This window comes from Callithrix jacchus, chromosome 11 (assembly GCF_049354715.1).
Source record: "Callithrix jacchus isolate 240 chromosome 11, calJac240_pri, whole genome shotgun sequence".
NCBI lineage: Eukaryota > Metazoa > Chordata > Mammalia > Primates > Cebidae > Callithrix > Callithrix jacchus.
In genome coordinates, this window is record NC_133512.1 from 57,118,951 (window position 1) to 57,141,754 (window position 22,804).

The window sequence follows — 22,804 nt, forward strand, 5'->3', positions numbered from 1 at the left end:
TTGAATTTTTCTAGTGCTTTCAAAAGGACAGCCTGAACTTTCCCAGCACTGAAATAATATTGAAACCATTTCATATCTTCTGTATTAAGGAAAAAGGCTTGAAAACATACAAAAAACCCTAGAGGTGGCTTTCTCAGAGGCAATGTGGAGGCAGCCATCTGTTGTTCTGCTGGATGACCTTGACCTCATTGCTGGACTGCCTGCTGTCCCGGAACATGAGCACAGTCCTGATGCAGTACAGAGCCAACGGCTTGCTCATGGTAAATGCATCCACTACTGGCTTAAGGTCTTGTTCTTTTGTCAGTCAGTATTTTTAGTCTTAATGATGAATCTCTCTTCAGAGAATATTATGTGTGTTAAGAGTTGTGTTTGAGGCCCCTGATAGCGTTCTACTATTGCCCTATAGACTGTATTAGCAAAATTGATAGAGTAAAAACAGTGTAAAAATTCTGCAACTTCATGGTTAGTCCTTTGGGGTTTTTCATTCTTCTTGTTGTTTAATTTACAGATTTACTTTTTTGTTCATTTGATAAATATTTATCAAATGCTTGTGCACAGTCTGTATTCTCAAAGTCTAGGAGAAAAAGAAGAGTTATCAGTGTTAGTACAGAATGATACTATTTTTTTTTTTTTTGAGATGGAGTTTCGCTCTTGTTACCCAGGCTGGAGTACAAAGGCGCAATCTTGGCTCACCACAACCTCCGCCTCCTGGGTTCAGGCAATTCTCCTGCCTCAGCCTCCTGAGTAGCTGGGATTACAGGCACGTGCCACCATGCCCAGCTAATTTTTTGTATTTTTAGTAGAGACGGGGTTTCACCATGTTGACCAGGATGGTCTCGATCTCTTGACCTCATGATCCACCCGCCTCGGCCTCCCAAAGTGCTGGGACTACAGGCTTGAGCCACCGCACCCGGCCCAGAATGATGCTATTAATAATGGCTACTATGTATGAGTAGCCATCCCTTTCTTGGCTTTCTTGGATTGCTTTGTATTCTACATGAAGATATTCTCTGGCCTTTATAGGTCAATAAATGGAAATTCAGAGAGATTAATTTGACCAGCATGACCAATGAGGAGGTGGCAGAAAATACTATGCAATACACAGGGTAGTGTAGGAGCATATAACCTAAACTGGGGGTGAGGTGGGATAAGGTGGAGTTATCAGGGAAAGCTTTTTGGAGGAGTTGATAACTGAGCTGAATTTTGATGGAAGAGTAGAAATTAGCATGAAGCAATTTCATGCTAATAAAGAAGCAAAGGAAGCGTTGTCTACAGACAAAGGCACAGAGGTACAAGAAGTAATGGTATGTTGGGGAATTCCCTGTTGACTGGAGCTTAGAGTGCAAGGAGAGGAGTGGTAGGGAGGTAAGGTTGGAGGGTTTGGCAGCATTGACTTGCTTCAAGGTTCTTAAGAGTTGAAATAGATATAAAATGCAAGCAAGAGTCGCTTGGATTATTATTAACTAGTGTGTTAATCTCAAATTTTGAAATTATACACTAATGTTACTAATCTTACACTAGATCTGGTACTGTTCTTACACTAGATCTTAAACACTAGATCTATTAGTCCAGTGTTTAAGTGAGTGCTGCAAATTTCTAGTTCAGGACAGGACTCAGATGTACATTATTACCTATTTCACTTCTGACCTTTTTCATATCAAACCTTATAAGAACTAGGATAGAAAGAGATTGTTCTGGAAGTCATAGGAATATGAGCTGTATTTTGTTTAACGAACATAATACAATATGGAATTTTATCACCCTCCTAGAATATTCATTTCAGAGACACATTTTTAGTCATTCATTTATTTCTTAAGATCCAGGAGTAGGGAACCTCACTAGACATTGCTCTGAGTATATGGTCTGAGATTGCAGGACCCCTTGTGCCTCCATTAGATTTATTAGGTCCTTGATAGATAAATCAGTGAATAATTAGATGAATTAATTTTTTAAAGGCATGAAAGAGCAATACCATACATACTCCACCTTAAAACACAACCTTAGAGTATCATTATTTTTAATGAATGCATAGTTTTTAAATTTCATGTTTATTTTTCCTAAGCTTTTACACTATATTGCTTAATTCCAGCTTTGAATGATATGATAAAAGAGTTTATCTCCATGGGAAGTTTGGTTGCACTGATTGCCACAAGTCAGTCTCAACATTCTCTCCATCCTTTACTTGTTTCTGCTCAAGGAATTCACATATTTCAGTGCATCCAAGACATTCAGCCTCCTAATCAGGTAATACACTACTTGTAAAGACTATTGAAACATGTCCCTTTTATATAAATTATTTTTCAATTTTATTAATAATTTATGGCTTTAAACTTATGCTTCTCTTAATGATCTTAGGGTAGGTAAGTCGGCATTTGGTACATATTGTGCTAGAGGCACAAGTTATAGTTTATAGCCACCTGAAATGTTAATATGCACTTTCCAAGAAAATGACTTTTTTGAAAATGGCATTTCTTTGAGAAAGAACAGCGTGAAATAAACAGATGTCTTTTAAATACTTCATTAAGTTTTTTTTTTTTTTCCACCATCACATTATGGCACTTAGTCCCCTTTGGAAACTCATGAGGGTTTTAGTGGCAATGAGCTGAAAGAAGTATATTCCAGGACTGGAAAACATATTTTAAATTCTTGTTTAAAATTTCCACCTAGCATCTACCCTAAATGTTCAGACCCTGTGCTAGTTAACTGTTGTTGAAGAACATAGGTATTATATCTATTATTAAGGATAATAGAATGGTATTTGAGATAATGGTCATTGAGTATATTTTTAGAAATGTTTTATAGGAACCAAAAAAAATTCTTAAGCCATATATCACTAAAAATGCTTCTTATTGGAGAAAGAAATGACAGTCATTTATTAATGTGATTTTTTTACAACCTTATTGAGATACAATTTAATTACAACAAACACATACAGGGTACAATTTGATCAGTATTAACATATGTAGATGCCATGAAATCATTACCACAATTAAAGAAACAAACATTTTCATCACTCCCAGAAGTCTCCTAGCCCATTTACTACCCATCCCTCCCCTGCTCCATCCCCATTCAACCACCAGTTTGCTTTCTGTCACTATAGATTTTTCAACCTGATTTTCTCCAAATATACGTTCTAAAATATACAACTGAATAAAATTAGAAATTTGAATTTTGTGTTTTTTCTTTAGGAACAAAGATGTGAAATACTGCACAATGTAATAAAAAATAAACTGGACTGTGATATAAACAAGTTCACCAATCTTGACCTGCAGCATGTAGCTAAAGAAACTGGAGGGTTTGTGGCTAGAGATTTTACAGTACTTGTGGAGCGAGCCATACATTCTAGACTCTCTCAGCAGACCATATCCACCAGGGAAGGTATGTTTTACTGTTAAAACCTGAACTTGGAATCTTCTTTCTATTGTGGATAAATGTAATTGTAGTAAGACAAGAATTAAATATATTCCATTGTATTATTTGAATAAGCAGTTATTTGAATAGAAAATTAGCATATCCAGCTAAGATGATGGCATATTTAGAAAAAATTTGTATAGTGAAATATAACTACTAAAATAAATTGTTTATTTTTAAACAGAATTAGTTTTAACAACATTGGACTTCCAAAAGGCTCTCCAAGGATTTATTCCTGTGTCTTTGCGAAGTGTCAACCTGCATAAACCCAGAGACCTGGGTTGGGACAGGATTGGTGGATTACATGAAGTTAGGCAGATACTCATGGATACTATCCAGCTACCTGCCAAGGTATGTTTTAAAAAAAAAAAAAAAAAGTGAAGAACCACTGTATTATTGGCTTTGGCTTTATGTGTTAGCTTGCCCAATCTCCATGTGAGTCCACAAGTGTTTAGTGAATTACCAAATAAATGTCTAGCACTATTTTAGGTAATCTGAAACATTTTTATTTTATTAATTAATTTTTTGTTAGAGTTGAGACCTCACTCTTGTCATCTAGGCTGGAGTGCAGTGGCACACTCACACCTCGCTGCTGCCTCAAACTCCTGGGCTCAAGCAATCCTCCTGCCTCAGCCTCCACAGTAGCTAGAACTACAGGGATGAACCACCGTGCCTGGTTAACTCTAATTTTTTGTGGAGACAGTCTTGTTATGTTGCCCAGGCTGACAGATTTTAAAGTGTATGATACAGTCTTTGGCCATAAGAAATTTATAATAGAAAGCTGAGGTGATAGTTACAGTAAATACATTTTGATGTATAATTCTTTTTGCTTTAATCATTCAAATTTTAGTAAAGCAAGATGAACTGTCTGCTGGGATTTGAATAGAAACAGATAGGAATAAACTAGGAGGTGGAAGAGTTACCAAGATTCACAGGACTGATAGGTGAAGCTAGATTTCCAGACCCGGAAGGTTCTTGAAAAGCAGAGTTGGCAGGCAGCATAGACAAGGCTGATGGCAAGATAAAGGAGGCAAATATAGATTGTTCTTCAGAAGATCAGATGGTAGAGTCTAGGAGGTAGTATGTTTTAATCAGAGATCTGAGAGGCAAAGATTGTTGCATGAGATCAAGGACTCATGCAAAGGGATTTTTAAAAAAATGGGTAAGGACCCTGGGTTACATGTAACTGCATGGCAATTAACTCCTGGGAACAGTGGCCACTGGGGCCTGGGACACGTTGATTGCAACCCAGGACTGTTAAAACCTGTGTGAGAAAACATAGGTATGGAGGTACTAGCTAGCAGGATCATGACCCTGATGCTAGGGTGGGAGCATCAAGCATTAGTACATGGAGATTCAGTACATCCGGATACAATACATGGAGACTCTCTGCGTTAACTGCTGACTTTGGGCTTCTTAGATTAGAGCAGAGGTAGAAGTGAATGGGAGTATGGTCAATAGAAGGAACTAAATAGGCAAACTTAATAAAGGAGACCAGGATGTAGCTGACAGTAGCCTCATGTTTGGCTCGCCTGTTCAAAAAGTTCTGTTGTATTTTGAGCAGTGGTGATTTAGAAGGTGATTTGAGAAGCAGTTGATCATTTGTTCAGCCTGGATACTCTTGGGATATTTTACTATCTTTGATTGAATATATTTGAATGTACTCTGCTCTCATAAATTGCCCCATGAAGCATATGCATGAAAGGCATATGCTTATTAAAACATTGGTTTTTACTCTTTAAATGTAGTACTTTTAATAAGACAGGAAAAATAGAAGTTCTGATGCAGTTATATGCATTTTATATACAATGCGTTCTTTTTTTTTTTAAGACGGAGTTTCGCTCGTCACCCAGGCTGGAGTGCGATGGCACGATCTCGGCTCACTACAACCTCTACCTCCTGGGTTCAGGCAATTCTCCTGCCTTAGCCTCCTGAGAAGCTGGGATTACAGGCACGTGCCACCATGTCCAGCTAATTTTTTGTATTTTTAGCAGAGACGGGGTTTCACCATGCTGACCAGGATGGTCTCGATCTCTTGACCTCATGATCCACCCACCTCGGCCTCCCAATAGAACGTGTTCTTAATTGGGAAAAATTGTAGTAGTTCCTTTGAGTTCATTTATAATTTTTAGTAGAGATTTTATCTTCTACTGTTGTACTTGCTGTTACTAAAGAAAGGTGATTACCATCTGAATTTTTTTCTATACATTGATCCTTAGGTCCTACTTAGTCATTTCTGTTTAGACTTGAGCTCTTTTTCATGTATTTATTTCTCAGTATCCAGAATTATTTGCAAACTTACCCATACGACAAAGAACAGGAATACTGTTGTATGGTCCTCCTGGAACAGGAAAAACCTTACTAGCTGGGGCAGTTGCACAAGAGAGTAGAATGAATTTTATAAGCGTCAAGGTATGTTGTCCATTTATCATTCTTCTTTTTTTTATTGAGGTGAAATTTACATAATATGCAATTAGCTATTTTAAAGTATACAATTAACTGGCATTTAGTGCATTCACAATGCTATGCAACCACCACCTCTCTCTAATTTCAAAACTTTTTCATTCCATTCTCTCTTCTTCTCATTTCCTGGTAACCATTAATTTGCTCTTTGTCTCTAGGAATTTGCCTGTTCTGTATATTTCATATAAAGGAATTATGCAATATGTGACCTTTTGTATTTGGCTTCTTTCATTTATGTAATATGTTCATGGTTCATCCAAGTAGTAGCATGTATCAGTACTTCATTCCTTTTCATGACTGAATAATGTTCCATTGTATATATGTGCCATACTTTGTTTATCCATATACCAGTGGTGGACATTTGAATTATTTCTTCCTTTTGACTATTATGAATAACGTTGCTGTAAACATTGATTTTCATATTTCTCCATGGACATGTTTTCATCTCTTGGGTGAGGAGAATTGTTGGGTCCGAGGGTAATTCTCTAACTTTTCAAAGAACCACCAAACTGTCTTTCACAGCAATACACTATTCCCACCAGCAATGTGGGGGGTTCCTGAATCTTCACATCTTTACCAACACCATTATGTTTCTCAATTGTGGGCAAGTCTCACATTTGGAAAGCTGGTAGGAGCAGTGATCCATCTATTAAAAGTTGTGTGAAATTGAGTAATGAGCCACCTCTCTCGTAGAGCTTATGTTCTTGCTTAAGACAAATCTTCATGCACTGTGAAAAGAATTATACATAAATACTCAGATAAAAGGGCAAACTATACTTAAGAGGAGTAGACAACTAGAGGCTGGAGACCATACTGAGGCAGGAAGCTGGGGTTTTTATGGCTCTGTTGCTTGTTGACTATATCTCACCCTTGCTTGTGTCAAAGTGAGACTAGGTCTAAGTTTTTCGGGCATAAAGTGAGTTTGGTAATTAAGGGGCATGCTAGCAGATCATTTTGGGTAATGGTTCACAGTCCACCACTCCTGTGTCATTGTGGTCGCAGATCTAATAGCTGTACAGTTTCAGCACATCAGCAATATCAGTTTATCAAAGGGCACTCAGATTCTAAGACAAAGGAATCATGTATTATTCTAGCCTTATTCAAACTTGATTTATAAATCAGTTTAGTAATTTATTTATTTACACTTTTTTTTGAGATGGAGTCTCACTCTGTTGGTCATGCTGGAGTGCAGTGGTGCAACCTCTGCCTCCTGGGTTGAAGCTGTTCTGCCTCAGCCTCTCGAGTAGCTGGGATTACAGGCAAGGCTAATTTTTGTATTTTTAGTAGAGATGGGGTTTCACCATGTTGGCCAGGCTGGTATCAAGCTCCTGACCTCATAATGCACCTGCCTCGGCCTCACAAAGTGCTGGGATTACAGAGTGAGCCACCAAGCCCAGCCTTGCCTTAGTTATTTCATGTTTCCTCTTGTCCTATAGTTCTCTGACTATATTGAGGAAATGTAATTAAATATTATTATGTTAACAGACATCTGTGTGGCTGAATATTAGAAATTCTTTATTTTGGTCTCATATCCTGATCAGTAGTTGGTGTTTTGGAGATAGTGATTTTTTACTAGAGATCACTTGAGGACCTATTCAGTTTTTTTTTAAGATCCCAATTTAAGGAAAGACTATTCTCATTATTGATTTTGCTATATGCAGGAAAGTTTATTTTGAAAGTTTTTTCAGTTGGCTTTTAAAGGAAGCTTATATATTCTCTTTTTTTAACCTTTCACCACATGTTCTAAAAATGATACATTCTTTAATTCCTATGCAAATAAATTGTTTCAGTAATTGAATATGCTGATTAATGTAATATCGCTACACATTTTTTTTTTAATTTGAGATAGATGGAAACTTTGTCCCTTCTTAAATCATTCACTTATTCACTTGAAAAATGATTATCCAATACTTATGTGGCAGATACTGTTTTTGGCACCAGGAATTCAGCAGTGAACAAAAGTGCCTTTTTGAAGTTTACACTCTACTAGTGAAGGGTGACAATAAGCAGATAGACACATTCAGTATAGAATCCACTGTCAGATGGTGGTAGTAAGTCTTACGTAGGAAGAAAAGCAGGGTAAGGAGGCTTGGAGTAACTGGAGTAAGTCACAGATGGACTTGTCAGGAAAGGGTTTCTGAAGAGGTAGCATTTGGGCAGAGATCTAAATAAAATGAAACAAGCCATGAGACTATCTGGGGAAAAATGACTATCTGGGGAAAAATATTCCAGGCAGAAGAAACACCAAGCTTAGAACTTGTGGTATAATATTTATTCTAGCACACATTAATTTTTTAAATGTACAAGACATCCATTTAATCATATTAAAAATTTCCATGATTCATTTAGACTTAGAAACCAAATGTATATTTTCTTTTTAAATAATTTTATCTCAACTCTGTTTTACCCAATAGGGGCCAGAGTTACTCAGCAAATATATTGGAGCAAGTGAACAAGCTGTTCGGGATATTTTTATCAGGTTGGTTCACTGTGAATGTTTTTAAAGTAACTGACTCTGTTATTTATCAATCAGTGGTTGTTTTTGGTCTTGTTTTTTGAAGAACTGATATTTGAAACCTTTGGTTTATGTGAATTAAGCTAGAGGACATGGATTCTCTATTTCACCAAATACTACTTAAATATAAGACCTTTTAGATATTAAATTTTGGAAATTATTTGGTTTTGTATTTACAATAGAAATACTCCTCAACGTGCTTATATAAGTGCTTATTCAAAGAATTCTCATAGTAGATTTTTATATGAAGCAAATAATTGCCCCTAATTTATCTCTAAATTTTATAAGTTGTAAATTCTTTTTTCCCCCAATTTCTAATTTATTTCTTATAAATCAAGATTCCATCTGGCCAATTTAATTTCAGTGAGTATAACTATTTTACATATATTAAGAAACTGCATATGAATACAGAAGATAGTATTTAAGGATGAAAATAATTATTCAAATGTGATAGAATTATGGGGAGTTTTAGAAGTTACTGTTTTATTCTAAAAATGTTGTTATAAAGTAAGAGTTAAGTAACAGCTATGAGAATGTATATAAAATACTTATGCAGCTTAAGGAAGAATAATAAAAATGAATACTTAATGTATTCACAACCCAATTTACCAGGAAAGAGCATAAACAAAATAAACCTCTTATACATAATTCATGGGTTAAAGAGAATATAATGGAATATATTTGGCAGCAAATGATAATGAAAATACTATCCATTAAAATTGCGAGATGTTGCAAAACTGATTTCAAGGAAAATTTATAGCTGTAAATGTTTAGGAAAAGGAAAAAAAAAAGGTTGAAAGTTAACCACTTATGTATGTATCTCATGAAATTAGGAAGATTATAGATATAAACTAAAAACTAGATTAAAAGGGAAATAAAAATAAGAATGAAGTTTAATAAAACACAAAACAATTCAACAAAGAAGTTCACAAAGCCAAAATTTATTTTTTGAAAACTGAGTACAACTGACAAATCTCTAGCAGATTTAAGAAAAAAGAAAGCATGAATAACTTTAGGGATAAAAAGGCAAACATAACTAAAGATATCCCAGAAATGTAAAAGATAATAAGGGAATATTATGAAAATATTTTTGCCAATACATTTGAAAACTTAGCAAAATTGAGCAAAGAAACAAAATCTGAGTAGTCCTATAACTTAGTAAAAAAAAAAAAATTGAGTTAGAAAATTTAAAAAAATCTTTTCACAAATCAAACATCAGACTCAGTTTTCTAGGAGAGTTTTGCCAAACATTTAAGGAGGAGATAATTCTGCTCTATTTTTGGCCCCAGAAGATACCTTTGTACTTGCCATGCATTTAATGAGGTAGCTGTTGGTGTTTTTTAATCACTATGACAGATGTTTTATGTTTAGGCTTATTTTCCAGACGTCTCATCCACCTGTTGCCAGAGATGAATATTTACTACTATTTTTTTTTTTTTTTTTTGAGAGACAAGGTCTGCTGTGTTGCCCCGGCTGGAGTGCAGTGGCTATTCACAGGCATGATCCCACTACTGATCAGCACAGGAGTTTTGACCAGCTCCGTTTCCAACCTGGGCTGGTTAACCCCTCCTTAGGCAACCTGGTGGTCCCTCACTCCCGGGAGGCCACCAAATTGCTGCTGAACTTAGTGCGGACACCCGATCGGCATAGCACACTACAGTCCAGAACTCCTGGGTTCAAGCACTCCTCCCACCTTAGCCTCCCGAGTAGCTGGGACTACAGGCACGCGCCACCACAATCGGCTATTCACTTCTTTTGAGTTAAAATGTGAATTAATAAAACTAAAAGTCAAAGTTCAAATTATTAAAAAAGAGAAATAAAATTTATTTTATAGAAAGCCCTTACAAAGCAGTACCAACAACCAGGCGCGGTGGCTCACACCTGTAATCCCAGCGCTTTGCAAGACTAAGGTGGGTAGATCATGAGGTCAAGAGATGGAGACCATCCTGGCCAACATAGTGAAACCCCACCTCTACTAAAATATAAAAACCTAGCCAAGCATGGTGGCGAATGCCTGCAGTCCCAGCTACTCAGGAGGCTGAGCCAGGGGAATCACTTAAACCCAGGAGGCAGAGGTTGCAGTGAGCCGAGATAGTGCCACTGCACTCCAGCCTGAGTGAGACTCCATCTCAAAAAAAAAAAGAAAAAACAGTACCAACATAATGAGCTTGCCAGATTTTGAATGGGCAAAAGAAATGAATAGGCATTTCACAAAAGTAAGGGTGGATAATAAGTATATATTAATATAAAAATGATTACTTGTAATAGCAATCAAAGAAGTGTTTAAGACTCATTTTTGTTTTGATTCCTGTTAGTCTACCCAGAAGGCATGGGTCTTAGTATACAACTTGACCTCAGCAGTTTACTGAATATGAGGGTAATTACACATACCTTGCCTTAAGGGTTTGTTGTGAAAATAAAAATAAATACATAAATACATATGCATATATTTATATGTATACCTTGACATATACCTTGTCTTTAAGGGTTTGTTGTAAAGATTAAAACAAGTACATAAATATATATAAATACATAAAATAAATACATTCATATATATATCAAAATCACTTTGCAAACCATGAAGCCCGATTCAAATATGAAATGTTGTTTGTTTTTCCCAGAGCGCAGGCTGCAAAGCCCTGCATTCTTTTCTTTGATGAATTTGAATCCATTGCTCCTCGAAGGGGTCATGATAATACAGGAGTTACAGACCGAGTGGTTAACCAGTTGCTGACTCAGTTGGATGGAATAGAAGGCTTACAGGGTAATAATTATATATACAGAAATACAGTGTTTTGACAAAATGTCATCATGTCATCAGATTTTAGTAAAAATATGTTCTTTTTTCCTCTAGGTGTTTATGTATTGGCTGCTACTAGTCGCCCTGACTTGATTGACCCTGCCCTGCTTAGGCCTGGTCGACTAGATAAATGTGTATACTGTCCTCCTCCTGATCAGGTGACAATTTCATATTTAGAGTCCAAAACCCAACAAATGCTACACTCTTTCCTTGTGAGCTTTACTTCTGCCAAGTAATGGCAATTGTCCTTAGAAGACCAGCTTTCTTAGGCAAAGGCCTTAGCCACTGTTTGCTCAAAGCATAAAAAAGATTCTGAATTAGATGCAAAGCCTTTCTTTGACCCAGCCATTTCTATGCAAGTCTGAAAACTTTGTAATCCTTCCTTGTTGGCTGATTGGGAGAAAAAAAATGTAAGAAACCTAAAGTACTGTATTTTCACCTTCTATTGTGTTCAAAGATCGCATAGTTCCATTATTCTGTTAAAAAAAAAACTCTGATACAGAATCAAGCATGTGAATCATAAGCATGTAAGCAGGTTTCACAGAGACAGTTTTTCAATTCTTCCTAGTCCTGTGTTGTTCCAACTCTTGTTCTCCAATTTAGAAATGAACAAATAAATGAAAGAACATAGACAAATGAATAGTCAAAAGTATAAAGTATCTGAATATGTTACATATAGCTATTTATTTTTATTTTTATTATTTATTTATTTATTTTTTTTTTTTGAGACAGTTTCGCTCTTGTTACCCAGGCTGGAGTGCAATGGCGCAATCTCGGCTCACTGCAACCTCTGCCTCCTGGGTTCAGGCAATTCTCCTGCCTCAGCCTCCTGAGTAGGTGGGATTACAGGCACGCGCCACCATGCCCAGCTAAGTTTTTGTATTTTTAGTAGAGACGGGGTTTCACCATGTTGACCAGAATGGTCTCGATCTCTTGACCTCATGATTCACCCGCCTCGGCCTCCCAAAGTGCTGAGATTACAGTCTTGAGCCACCGCACCCAGCCACATATAGCTATTTATTTTAAATTTTCCTTTTGAAATACCTTCTTGGCATACTTGCCCAAATCTAGAAAATAAGCACTGTGAATAAGAAATTATTTACACTGATTATTTTGTCTTTTTTTTTTTTTTTTTTTTTTTGAGACAAGGTCTCACTTATCACCCAGGCTGGAGTACAGTGATGCAGTCACAACTTACTGCAGCCTCTATGTCCCAGTCTCAACCAATATTCCCACTTTAGCCTCCTGAGTAGCTGGGACCACAGGTACACACTACCATGCCCAGCTAACTTTATTTTTAATTATTTTGTAGAGATGTCCTAGGCTGTCCTTGAACTCCTGAGCTCATGTGATCCTCTCACCTCAGCCTCCCAAAGTGTTGGGATTACAGAGTCGGGTGTCAGCCTTAAGAATGTTGATTTTCATTCATTTTCCTACCTATATTATTTCTGTTGGGGAAAAAGTTCCAGGGAAGATAAATAGTAGGCTGTTGGTACATTTCTCAACTTACTTATAAAGCTTATTAGATGTAGAAGGTTAATTTATGAAGAAAATCATGAGATACACAATTTATGTTTAATTTTTTGTTAAATTTTTCTCTCTTCAGGTATCACGTCTTGAAATTTTAAGTGTCCTAAGTGACTCTCTACCTCTGGCAGATGATGTTGACCTGCAGCATATAGCATCAGTAACTGACTCCTTTACTGGAGCTGATTTGAAAGCTTTACTTTACAATGCCCAGTTAGAGGCCTTACATGGAAGGCTGCTCTTGAGTGGACTACAGGTAAGTTATATGAGGAAGCTGTTATGACATTTTATGAGTAATAAGAGAAGTACAATGTCAAAATTTCAACCTGAAAAAAAATGCTCTTTTTTTTCTTTTTTGTATCTTTCCTCTCTTTCTTCCTGTAACCTCAAACTCTTCAGCAAAATACTATTTTTTAAACAACTTTGGTAAAACTGTACAGAAATTTAAATTTACCTTTAGTTGAGTGCTCCATAGTTGGAATATGGGTTTTGCAGAGCATTTATAATTATGAAGAGTTTGGTGTCTGTTTCTTTAACATTACCTTAATAATTGGCAAAAACATGTTGGTGTTTATAAGGATATTTTTTAAATCGTGATACCATGAATTGGGATACCATGTAGCCTTCACTACAAACAAAAATAATTAGCACTTTTAGTTTGTTTGTACTTTAATTTTTTTAAAAAATCAGTTAAAGTTGTTATTTTGAAGCTCAAATTGTCCCAATCTGGCCAATAGAAGCCCTTTTTGTATGGCTCCTGTATCCTTATGACGCATCCTTATCATTCTTGGATCACTTCCTTACTTCCAGATACAAGATATTTTTGGCCAGGTGTGGTGGCTCACACCCGTAATCCCAACACTTTCGCAGGCCAAGGCAGGATTGCTTGAGCCTACTTTGAGACAAAACTGTGGGCACAAACTGTACCCACTGTGGGCAACAGAGTGGGATCTTGTCTCTACAAAAAAATTAAAAATTAGCTGGGCATGGTGGCGCAGACCTGTAGTCCTAGCTACTTGGGAGAAGCTGAGGCAGGAGGATCACTTGAGCCAAGGAAGTCCAGGATGCAGTGAGCCATGATTGTGCCATTGCACTCCAGCCTGAATGACAGAGAGAGACCCTGTCTCAAAAACAAGAAATATATTGTTTATCTTATTCTTTTTGTCTCCCAGCCCTAGCATCAGCCTTTTCTCTAAAGATAGTATTAAGATTTTATTATTTACAGTAGATAATTTGAACTGTTATAGACTTTACCATATCTGTATACCCTTCTTTACCACATTTTGTTGGAATGTCTACAGAGCCTACAGTTTCTAAATTGGATACTCCTAAAATTTTTATTTATTTTGGTAAGCCATTGAAGTTCTCCTCCGTTCCTTTACTACAAAGAAAGGTGTATATTTGTAGAGCTTGCTATAATGAGAAAGCACTCTATAACATGGTTCATTCATCATTTTGGAGTGGAAAAGTATGAATGGAAAGTCAGAGACATAAAAATAAAACCCAGAGGTCTGAGTGTTAGCTTTATTACAGACTTTCTGGCTTGCAGGGAGGGAGGGGATGGTGGTAAATTATTTACAAATTCTGTCTTGTTTTTACATTTTAATAAATTTTTACCATGTGCCTCAAAACTGTTAGAGAATTAATGAGCTTTTTGAAAAAATGCTTCAGGTTTCTTGTATTGCCCTATTAGAATGCTATGTTATTATTTATATCTGAGACCAAAATTGTTTACATCTTTAAACTGGTTATCCTTTTGTGTATTTTAGGATGGAAGTTCCAGCTCTGATAGTGACCTAAGTCTGTCTTCAATGGTCTTTCTTAATCATAGCAGTGGCTCTGACGATTCAGCTGGAGATGGAGAATGTGGCTTAGATCAATCTCTTGTTTCTTTAGAGATGTCCGAGATCCTTCCAGATGAATCAAAATTCAATATGTACCGGCTCTACTTTGGAAGCTCTTATGAATCAGAACTTGGAAATGGAACCTCTTCTGATTTGGTATCTTGTGTAGTCATCATTATATAGTTCTGAAGTATAAAGCTGTATGTTGTTGTAAAGTTGGAGTGATTTCTGTCTTAACCAGCCCTTCATATTCCTGGTTGGTTGGTTCTTCAGTAAGTTGTTTTCTTACTTATACTAATTGGTAATTTTCATTCCTTGTTAAGACAGAGCTGGAAGCAAGGAACCAAAGTAACGCATGGTTGTGATTACTTGATTTCTTTCAGGTTTCTCTTTTTTTTTTTTTTTGAGATGGAGTCTTACTCTTTCACCCAAGCTAGAGTACAGTGGTGCAACCATGGCTTACTGCAGCCTCCACCTCCCAGGTTCAAACAGTTCTCCTGCCTCAGCCTCTTCAATAGCTGGGATTATGGGATTACAGGTGCACACCACCACACCTGGCTAATTTTTGTATTTTTATTAGAGATGGGGTTTCACCATGTTGGTCAGGCAGGTCTCGAACTCCTGATCTCATGATCTGCTTGCCTTGGTCTCCCTAAGGGCTGGGATTGCAGGCTTGAGCCACTGCGCCTGGATTTTTTTTTTTTTTTTTAGATGAAGGCTCGCTCTGTTGCCAGGCTGGAGTGCAGTGGCACAATCTCAGCTCACTGCAACCTCCATCCCCTGGGTTTAAAGTATTCTCCTGCCTCACCCTCAGCCCCCCAAGTAGCTGGGATTACAGACGTGTGCCACCATATCCAGCTAATTTTTGTATTTTTGGTAGAGATGGGGTTTCACCATGCTGGCCAGGATGGTCTCAGTCTCATGACCTCGTGATCCCCCTGCCTCAGCCTCCCAAAGTCCTAGAATTGCAGGCATGAGCCACCGCGCCTGGCCCTCAGGTTCCTCTCTCTTACCTAGTGGTTTTAAAAATGTCTTTAGGAGCAGTTCCATTTTATAGTTAACTTAAATTCTTTATCATGAACAGTTGAGGATAATGAGTAATTTGATACAATAATGTCAAAAATTCCTGAAAACAAAATGTTATCTGATACTTTTGCTGTGCAAACTGTAAGCACAGTGAAGTGTACTAATAATGTTTCAACAGGAAAGCGTTTTGATTAAATGTGGGCAGTATCACTGTTACTCTACTAGCATTCAACATCTCTTCTCAAAACTGATAGTGGTTCACTGTAATTTTATTGGTACATGTAAGATTTGTACATATATTTGGTTACGTTTCCTGTGTTTTTGTACATTTGCTTTATTCATGCTTGCTTTTTTTTTTGGAGACAGAATCTCACTCTGTCACCCAAACTAGAGTGCAGTGGCACAATTATGGCTCATTGCAGCCTTGACCTCCTGGGCTTAGGTGATCCTCCCACCTCAGCCTCCTGAGTAGCTGGGACTACAGGCACGTGCCACCATGCCCAGCTAATTTTTGTATTTTTTGTAGAGGAGAGGTTTTACCATGTTGCCCAGGCTGGTCTCAAACTCATGGGCTCAAGCAGTTTGCCTGCCTTGACCTCCCAAAGTGAGCTACGATTACAGGTCTGAGCCACCATGCCCAGCCTAACTAAGACTTTAAAAATATAAAAATGACCCATTTTTATTCCCAAAAATAGGCGGTGTTTTTAGTCTTTAATTCTGTTTTTTCTTTTTTTTAACAGAACAATAAACACCTTTATTACATGGGTGGAGAAAACAAGGATTTATTTGCCTTTCCGGGCCTTGATTTTCCTAAGATAGAACTCCAACTCTTTGCCCTCTAGCACATAGCCATCTGCTCGGCCACACTGTCCCAGCCTTGAAGCTTTGCATGCAAGAAGCTTGCCCTGCTGGAACTGCTCCTCCAGTAGACTGCTGATTTTGGCATTCTTTTTCCTTTCGTCGTATTTCTTCTGAATTTTTCTAAATCGTTTTTTGTTTAAAATCTCTTCTTCCTCAGGAGTCAGTTTGGCTCCCTTCTTGCAGCCCAGGGGCAGCGCGTAGTGGGACTGGTACCACTGTCAGTACGGCGTGCTGTCAATGAGCACGATGCAATTCTTCACCAGGGTCTTGGTACGGACCAGCTCATTATTAGACGCATTATAGACAACATCAATGACCCTTGTTTTTCGAGTACAACACTCTGAGCCCCAGGAGAAATTTCCCACGTCCAGCCTCAGGGCACGGTATTTCTTGTTACTGCCCCGCACGCAGACTGTGTGGATGCGGCGGGGACCAATCTTGGTGTTGGCAGCCGGGCGCCCCAACTCCTACTTCGGCTTCTTGTGGCGCTTGTGCCAGTTGTCCCGAGAGATGCCCATCACTCGGCACTGGCTGGAAAGAGTTTAATTCTGTTTTTTACTTCTTCTATCTAGAAATGTCCCAGAAGCTTTGTTTTCTGAAAACGAAGAAACTTGCCCTTGAGCGTATTAGTGTGTTGGATTTAACCAACAAAGCATTTAAAAAACCTACCTTGTGTTAGGCTAGTTTTCACTCTATGGTGGTTCTATAACATAGATATCAGAGAACCTTTATAGAATATGAACAACCTTTCAATGTGCTTCACTTCAGTTAACTAACATGTATACTTATCTGTGTTAATGTTTTATTGCTTAAAATGTTTAATTTTTATCTTTGGTAAACACAGTCTTTTCTCTCCCCTGCTTCCTTCCATCTTTCATTACTGCAATTTACCATGCAGAGCTCACAGTGTCTCTCTGCACCAAGCTCCGTGACTCAGGATTTGTCTGGAGTTCCTGGGAAAGACCAGTTGTTTTCACAGCCTCCAATGTTGAGGACAGTTTCACAAGAGGGTTGCCAAGAACTTACACAAGAACAAAGAGATCAACTGAGGGCAGATATCAGTATTATCAAAGGCAGATACCGGAGCCAAAGTGGAGTATGACTTTTTTCCTCCTCATTATAATTTTTAAAAGTTCTTAAAAATCGTTTCTCCCTGTTTTGATAGTATTTCTTTGATTTACAAATGAACTATATTTATAAACAAGGGACCAGAACACATTAACTCAGTCAAATGGTTATGTACTTTCTTGCTTTTGATGTTTCGTTATAAGGAAGCGAATATATAATCTCTTGAAAAAACTGACAAGTAACAATTGGACTATCACATTTTTCTTTACATCCCTAAGTTAACTCTTTGTCAATTTCTTTTATTATTTAAGGAGGATGACTCCATTAACCAACCAGGACCAATGAAAACCAGACTGGCTATTAATCAGTCACATTTAATGACTGCACTTGGTCACACAAGACCATCCATTAGTGAAGATGACTGGAAGAATTTTGCTGAGCTGTAAGTAACAGATTCTGATTTGGAAGTATAGCTATATTACAAGTCACATAGTAATAAACTTAAAATTTTAAGTTCTTGTTTAGAATAAAAAGTAGTATTTTGAATATTTAAAAGCCAATTCAAAAAAAATCTGTGGTAGCTATGCATTTAAAAATCCCAAAATGTCAGAAGTACAGAAGTCAAAATTGAGTTTTCATTAACCAGTTCATTTGATTATATTTGAATTATTCATAACAGACTCATTTAATTTTAGTAACTTTGGGCTGGGCACAGTGGCTCACGCCTGTAATCCCAACACTTTGGGAGGCTGAGGTGGATGGATCACCTGACGTCAGGAGTTCGAAACCAGCCTGGCCAATACAATGAAATGCTGCCTCTACTAAAAATACAAAAATTAGCCAGGTGTGGTGGCATTCACCCATATTCCCAGTTACTCGGGAGGCCAAAACAGGATAATTGCTTGAACCTGGGAGGCGGAGGTTGCAGTGAGATGAGATCGCACCAGTGTACTCCATCCTGGGCAACAGAGCAAGACTCCATCTCAATTTTAAAAAAAATAGTAACTTTGAAGAAATAAGGAAAATTAAAAATTCAAAGTAGTCTGGCATGGTGGCTCACGCCTTTAATCCCAAAACTTTGGGAGGCCAAGGCAGATGGATCACCTGAGGTTGGGAGTTCTAGACCAGCCTCATCAACGTGGAGAAACCCCATCTCTACTAAAAATACAAAATTAGCCAGGCATGGTGGTGCATACCTGTAATCCCAGCGACTCAGGAGGCTAAGGCAGGAGAATTGCTTGAACCTGGGAGGCAGAGATTGTGGTGAGCCGAGTGCCACTGCACTCCAGCCTAGGCAACAGAAGCAAAACTCCGTCTTAAAAAAAAAAAAAAAGTTCAAAGTGATTTTAATGTATACTTTGTAAAATTTGTTATAAAATACTTGTTTTGCCTTAAAAATAATTTATATTTTATTAATCTCAAGAACATTTAAATACATTCAGATTTATTCATTTGCAAACCACATTTGTTATACATTGGATTTATAGGATTCTTGCAATTGAATTTATGGCCACCTATGAATCTGAGACCCATGACTGGGAATCATTCTAAGTCAATGATTCAATGTAATTCAATTTAAGAGATGTTTATTCCTGGTCTTCAGAAGCTGCTGCCCTTTGTTATCTAATTTTGCAGTACTTCAGAGTATGTATGTGTACATACATTAGTTCTATGTATTTATTATAGAAGAATCAGAAAACAGAAGGAAAAATGAAACAAATTTCACCTAACTCCACCACCTCCCAAAGCATATTTGTTTACATGCTTATATACTTTTTCCTATTATAAGAACACTTTGTACCTATTGCTATATAGCACTCCCCCTTTATCCATATACATCCTGAAAATTGTTTTACATTTTAAGTGTTTACTTTGTTTTTAAATGTCATTTTATAGTGTAGATATGCCACAATATCCCATTTTTAGACATTTAAATTGCTCCCAGGCAATATGGTAATGAACATTCTTGCAGCTATGAATATATGCACCTATCTCATTGTTTCACTGGGATAGAGGTGGAATTGTTACATATAACAGGGAGCTCACATTTAAGGCTTTCGAAATGTATTGCCAAATTGCCTTCCAGAAAATTTCAACAGCAGTATGTGAGAGTGCCAGGTATACTGCACCATCACTACTAATAGTGAGTGTTGTAGTATTTTTCTAAACTTTGCCCTTTTGATTGGAGAAAAATGATATCTTAATAATTTACATTTCTTTGATTAAAAGTGTAGAGGTTATAATTTTTTTTATATTATTCATTGTCCTTTGTATTTTATCTTTTCTCATTTGTCTCTTCATCCCCTTTGCTCCGTTTTCTATTGGAATGCAACTTTATTTGTAAGAATTCTTCTAATTTCTGTGACTGGCATTTTTTTTTTTTCTAGTTTGTTATTTCCCATTCATTTCTTAAAATATAATTAAAATTATATTTTAAGACAATCCATTGTCTTTTGTAATTATACTGTTTACGCATATTAAATTATCTCTTTTCAGATATGAAAGCTTTCAAAATCCAAAGAAAAGGAAAAATCAAAGTGGAACAATGTTTCGACCTGGACAGAAAGTAACTTTAGCATAACACTTCTTTTGGGGTTTTGTTTTTGGTGGCTTGTCCATATGTTGTAATAGGGAAAAATGGCGTCTGTAAATTTCTTAATTTAACAAATTTGATTTATAAAATCAGATTGGCAAATGCTGTAATTATGTAATGTTCAGGATTGAGATTAATACTGTAGTGTAAATTGGGACATTTATAACTGATTGTATATTTTATTTCCTATAAATCTATATTCAGTATTTAATGAAATAATATTAGCCAAATGGTGGAACTAATTTATTTCCTTTGAGGAAAAGATAATAAAGAATGTAATTAAATTTAAATTTCTTGGCATTCACAGTTGCACATTCAACATCTTGGTAGTATTTGATAAATTTTACGCTTAGCAGCTTCTTCACTGTTTTTGAAATAAAATATCCTATTACCTACTGATACTATTATCTGTTGTTCTTATATCAAAAAGTGCAAAATTTATACATAATTCAAATACATTTAATTATCCACTCAGCCAGAAATGAACTCACATTCCCCTAATATGCTACATCTGGCTCCAAGCCCAAGATATCTAATGTCATCCATTCCTCTAGTTCCAGTTATGATTTTATCTTGATATTCTCTCATCTATGAACTAAATAGTAACAGCCACTATCAATACAATCTGTGTATCTGATATCTATATAGTAATGGGGTAAAGAAAAAGCACAAAAGAGAACATCAGTTAAATACACAAATAAGCCTGGGCAACATAGTGAGACCCCATCACTTAAAAAAAAATTAGCCATGCATGATGGTGTGTGTCTATTCCCAGCTACCTGGGAGGCTGAGGCAGGAAAATCACTTGATCCCAGGAGGTTGAGGCTGCACTGAGCCATGATAGTACCACTGTACTTTAGCCTGGGCCACGGAGTAAGACCCTATCTCTAAAATTTAAATTTAAATAAAGGAGACAGCAATGAAGGATGTATAGGCAGCAACCATTGCCCCTTCTCCAGCTAAACACGCGGCCATGGCTGATACATTATTTTACTTCTCTGTTTTGTTACTTATTTCATGTTCCTCTGAATTCAGCCAGCGCTTCCTGGGTGCAGCAGCTCACACCTGTAATCCCAGCACTTTGGGAGGCTGAGATGGGCAGATCATGAGGTTCAGAGTTCAAGACCGCCTGGCCAGCACAGTGAAACCCTGTCTCTACTAAAGTACAAAAATTAACTGGGCATGTTGGCGCATGCCTGTATTCCCAGCTATTTGGGAGGCTGAGGCAGGAGAACTGCTTGAGCTTAGGAGGTAGAGCTTGCAGTGAGCTAAGATCACACCACTGCACTCCAGCCTGGGCGACAGAGCAAGACTCCAACTAAAAGATAGGAATGAAGGTTTTGGGCTATCCCATGTGAACCATGGGTAGGCCTGCCTGTCTAAGGTTGCAAAAGTCTCCCATTAAATATTGTCATTGGCCAATGTTATCCACAAAATTCTATCTGTACTTTCTCCATCCCCCAGTGTGTAGCACCAATTCTGTAGTCCTTCATTAGAATCAATTTACTCAGCCAGCATCATAACTGTTCCCTTCCAAACCGCTGGGTAGAAGCATTTGTCCTTCAATTATCTCTAAACCAGCAAAGCTCAGAATCCCAGCGGATAGAAGCAAACACTTTGTGGATCGCAGGTATAAAACTGAGAAGTGCCACCTGCCACTGTACTTTCTCAGTTCCTTGATGGCATCACTGAGCTGACATACCTGCCCTGTTTTCACCATAAAGTGAGTTTCATGACCAGAAGCAATGTCTATGGGATAGCATAACAATGTAAAAAGCATTTAGTAAGTTCATGAACGGTGGTGGTGGTAAAAGTTTGGAAAAATACAAAACAAATACAATTTCAAGGTGTGTCCCTCCAGGAAAGACAAATTGCTGCTTCCTCTGTGATAGGAGAGGGTCAGATATAATCAACCTGCCACCAGACTTGTGCTGGTCTCCCATGGGTGTGGACTTGCCTCGTTGGTCACTGCTGCTGACAAGGGTAAGGTCTTTTAGGCTGACTGACTGTACCATGGACAGCAATGGTAACCTCTGTGACCTGCACGTACACCTCCAGATGAGTTTCTGGAACTAGAAAGTCTGAAGTAACGAAAACCACCAAAGGAGAATGACCAATCCCTGCAGCACCTAATTAACTTTGAGACATTCTTCTATTGTTCCTTATTCCCACCTCAACTGATAAAGCAACTGGACTTTGTAACTGACCTTGCTCAACTGATAGGTCAACCTCATGACTCCAGATCTTATGACCCACTTCCAGCTTGCAAAAAACCACCCTGAACTGTAATTTTTCTAACTTTCCACTGCCTACCCCAAACCTATAAAACCAACTCCTATTCCACCGCTCTCCACTGACTCTTCAGACTCAGCCCGCCTACACCCAGGTGAATAAACAGCCACGTTGCTCACACAAAGCCTGTTTAGGGGTCTCTTCATTCAGAGTGCGCTTAACATTTGGTGCCAAGACCCAGGACAGGGGTACTCCTTTGGGAGACTGACCGATGTCTCCACTCTCCCTCTGTGAAGAGACCCACCTGCAACCTCAGCACATCAGACCAGCCCAACAACCCTCTCACCACCTTCAGATTGGGTAACCAGTCTCTTCTTTCTCTCTCTTTTCCTTTGGAGAAAAAGAGACAAGTCTCTCCCTCTTTCTCTCTTTTAAATCCTTCTCCTTCTAGGTAGAGAAAAGGA

General features: G+C 37.6%; 1 protein-coding gene and 1 pseudogene across 6 annotated transcripts in view; one reads left to right on the forward strand and one right to left on the reverse strand.

The window, feature by feature from the left end:
- Positions 1-20,507, forward strand: part of PEX1 (peroxisomal biogenesis factor 1) — a 46,382-nt gene extending 25,875 nt beyond the window's left edge. For 5 of the 6 annotated variants that reach the window (XM_035253869.3, XM_078342760.1, XM_035253871.3 and 2 more), the window contains 13 exons: positions 90-260; positions 2,090-2,244; positions 3,189-3,378; positions 3,596-3,762; positions 5,689-5,823; positions 8,289-8,353; positions 11,011-11,153; positions 11,244-11,347; positions 12,796-12,972; positions 14,486-14,716; positions 17,346-17,543; positions 17,827-17,957; positions 20,012-20,507. In XM_035253869.3, the coding sequence (XP_035109760.1) occupies positions 90-260; positions 2,090-2,244; positions 3,189-3,378; positions 3,596-3,762; positions 5,689-5,823; positions 8,289-8,353; positions 11,011-11,153; positions 11,244-11,347; positions 12,796-12,972; positions 14,486-14,716; positions 17,346-17,543; positions 17,827-17,957; positions 20,012-20,096 (1,952 nt within the window). In that variant the 3' untranslated portion in view covers positions 20,097-20,507. The remainder of the gene's footprint in view (positions 1-89; positions 261-2,089; positions 2,245-3,188; positions 3,379-3,595; positions 3,763-5,688; positions 5,824-8,288; positions 8,354-11,010; positions 11,154-11,243; positions 11,348-12,795; positions 12,973-14,485; positions 14,717-17,345; positions 17,544-17,826; positions 17,958-20,011) is intronic. The other variant, XM_054237772.2, reaches the window with a different exon arrangement.
- LOC100386914 (small ribosomal subunit protein eS8 pseudogene) lies at positions 16,342-16,988 on the reverse strand (annotated as a pseudogene).
- Positions 20,508-22,804: the final 2,297 nt, after the last annotated feature.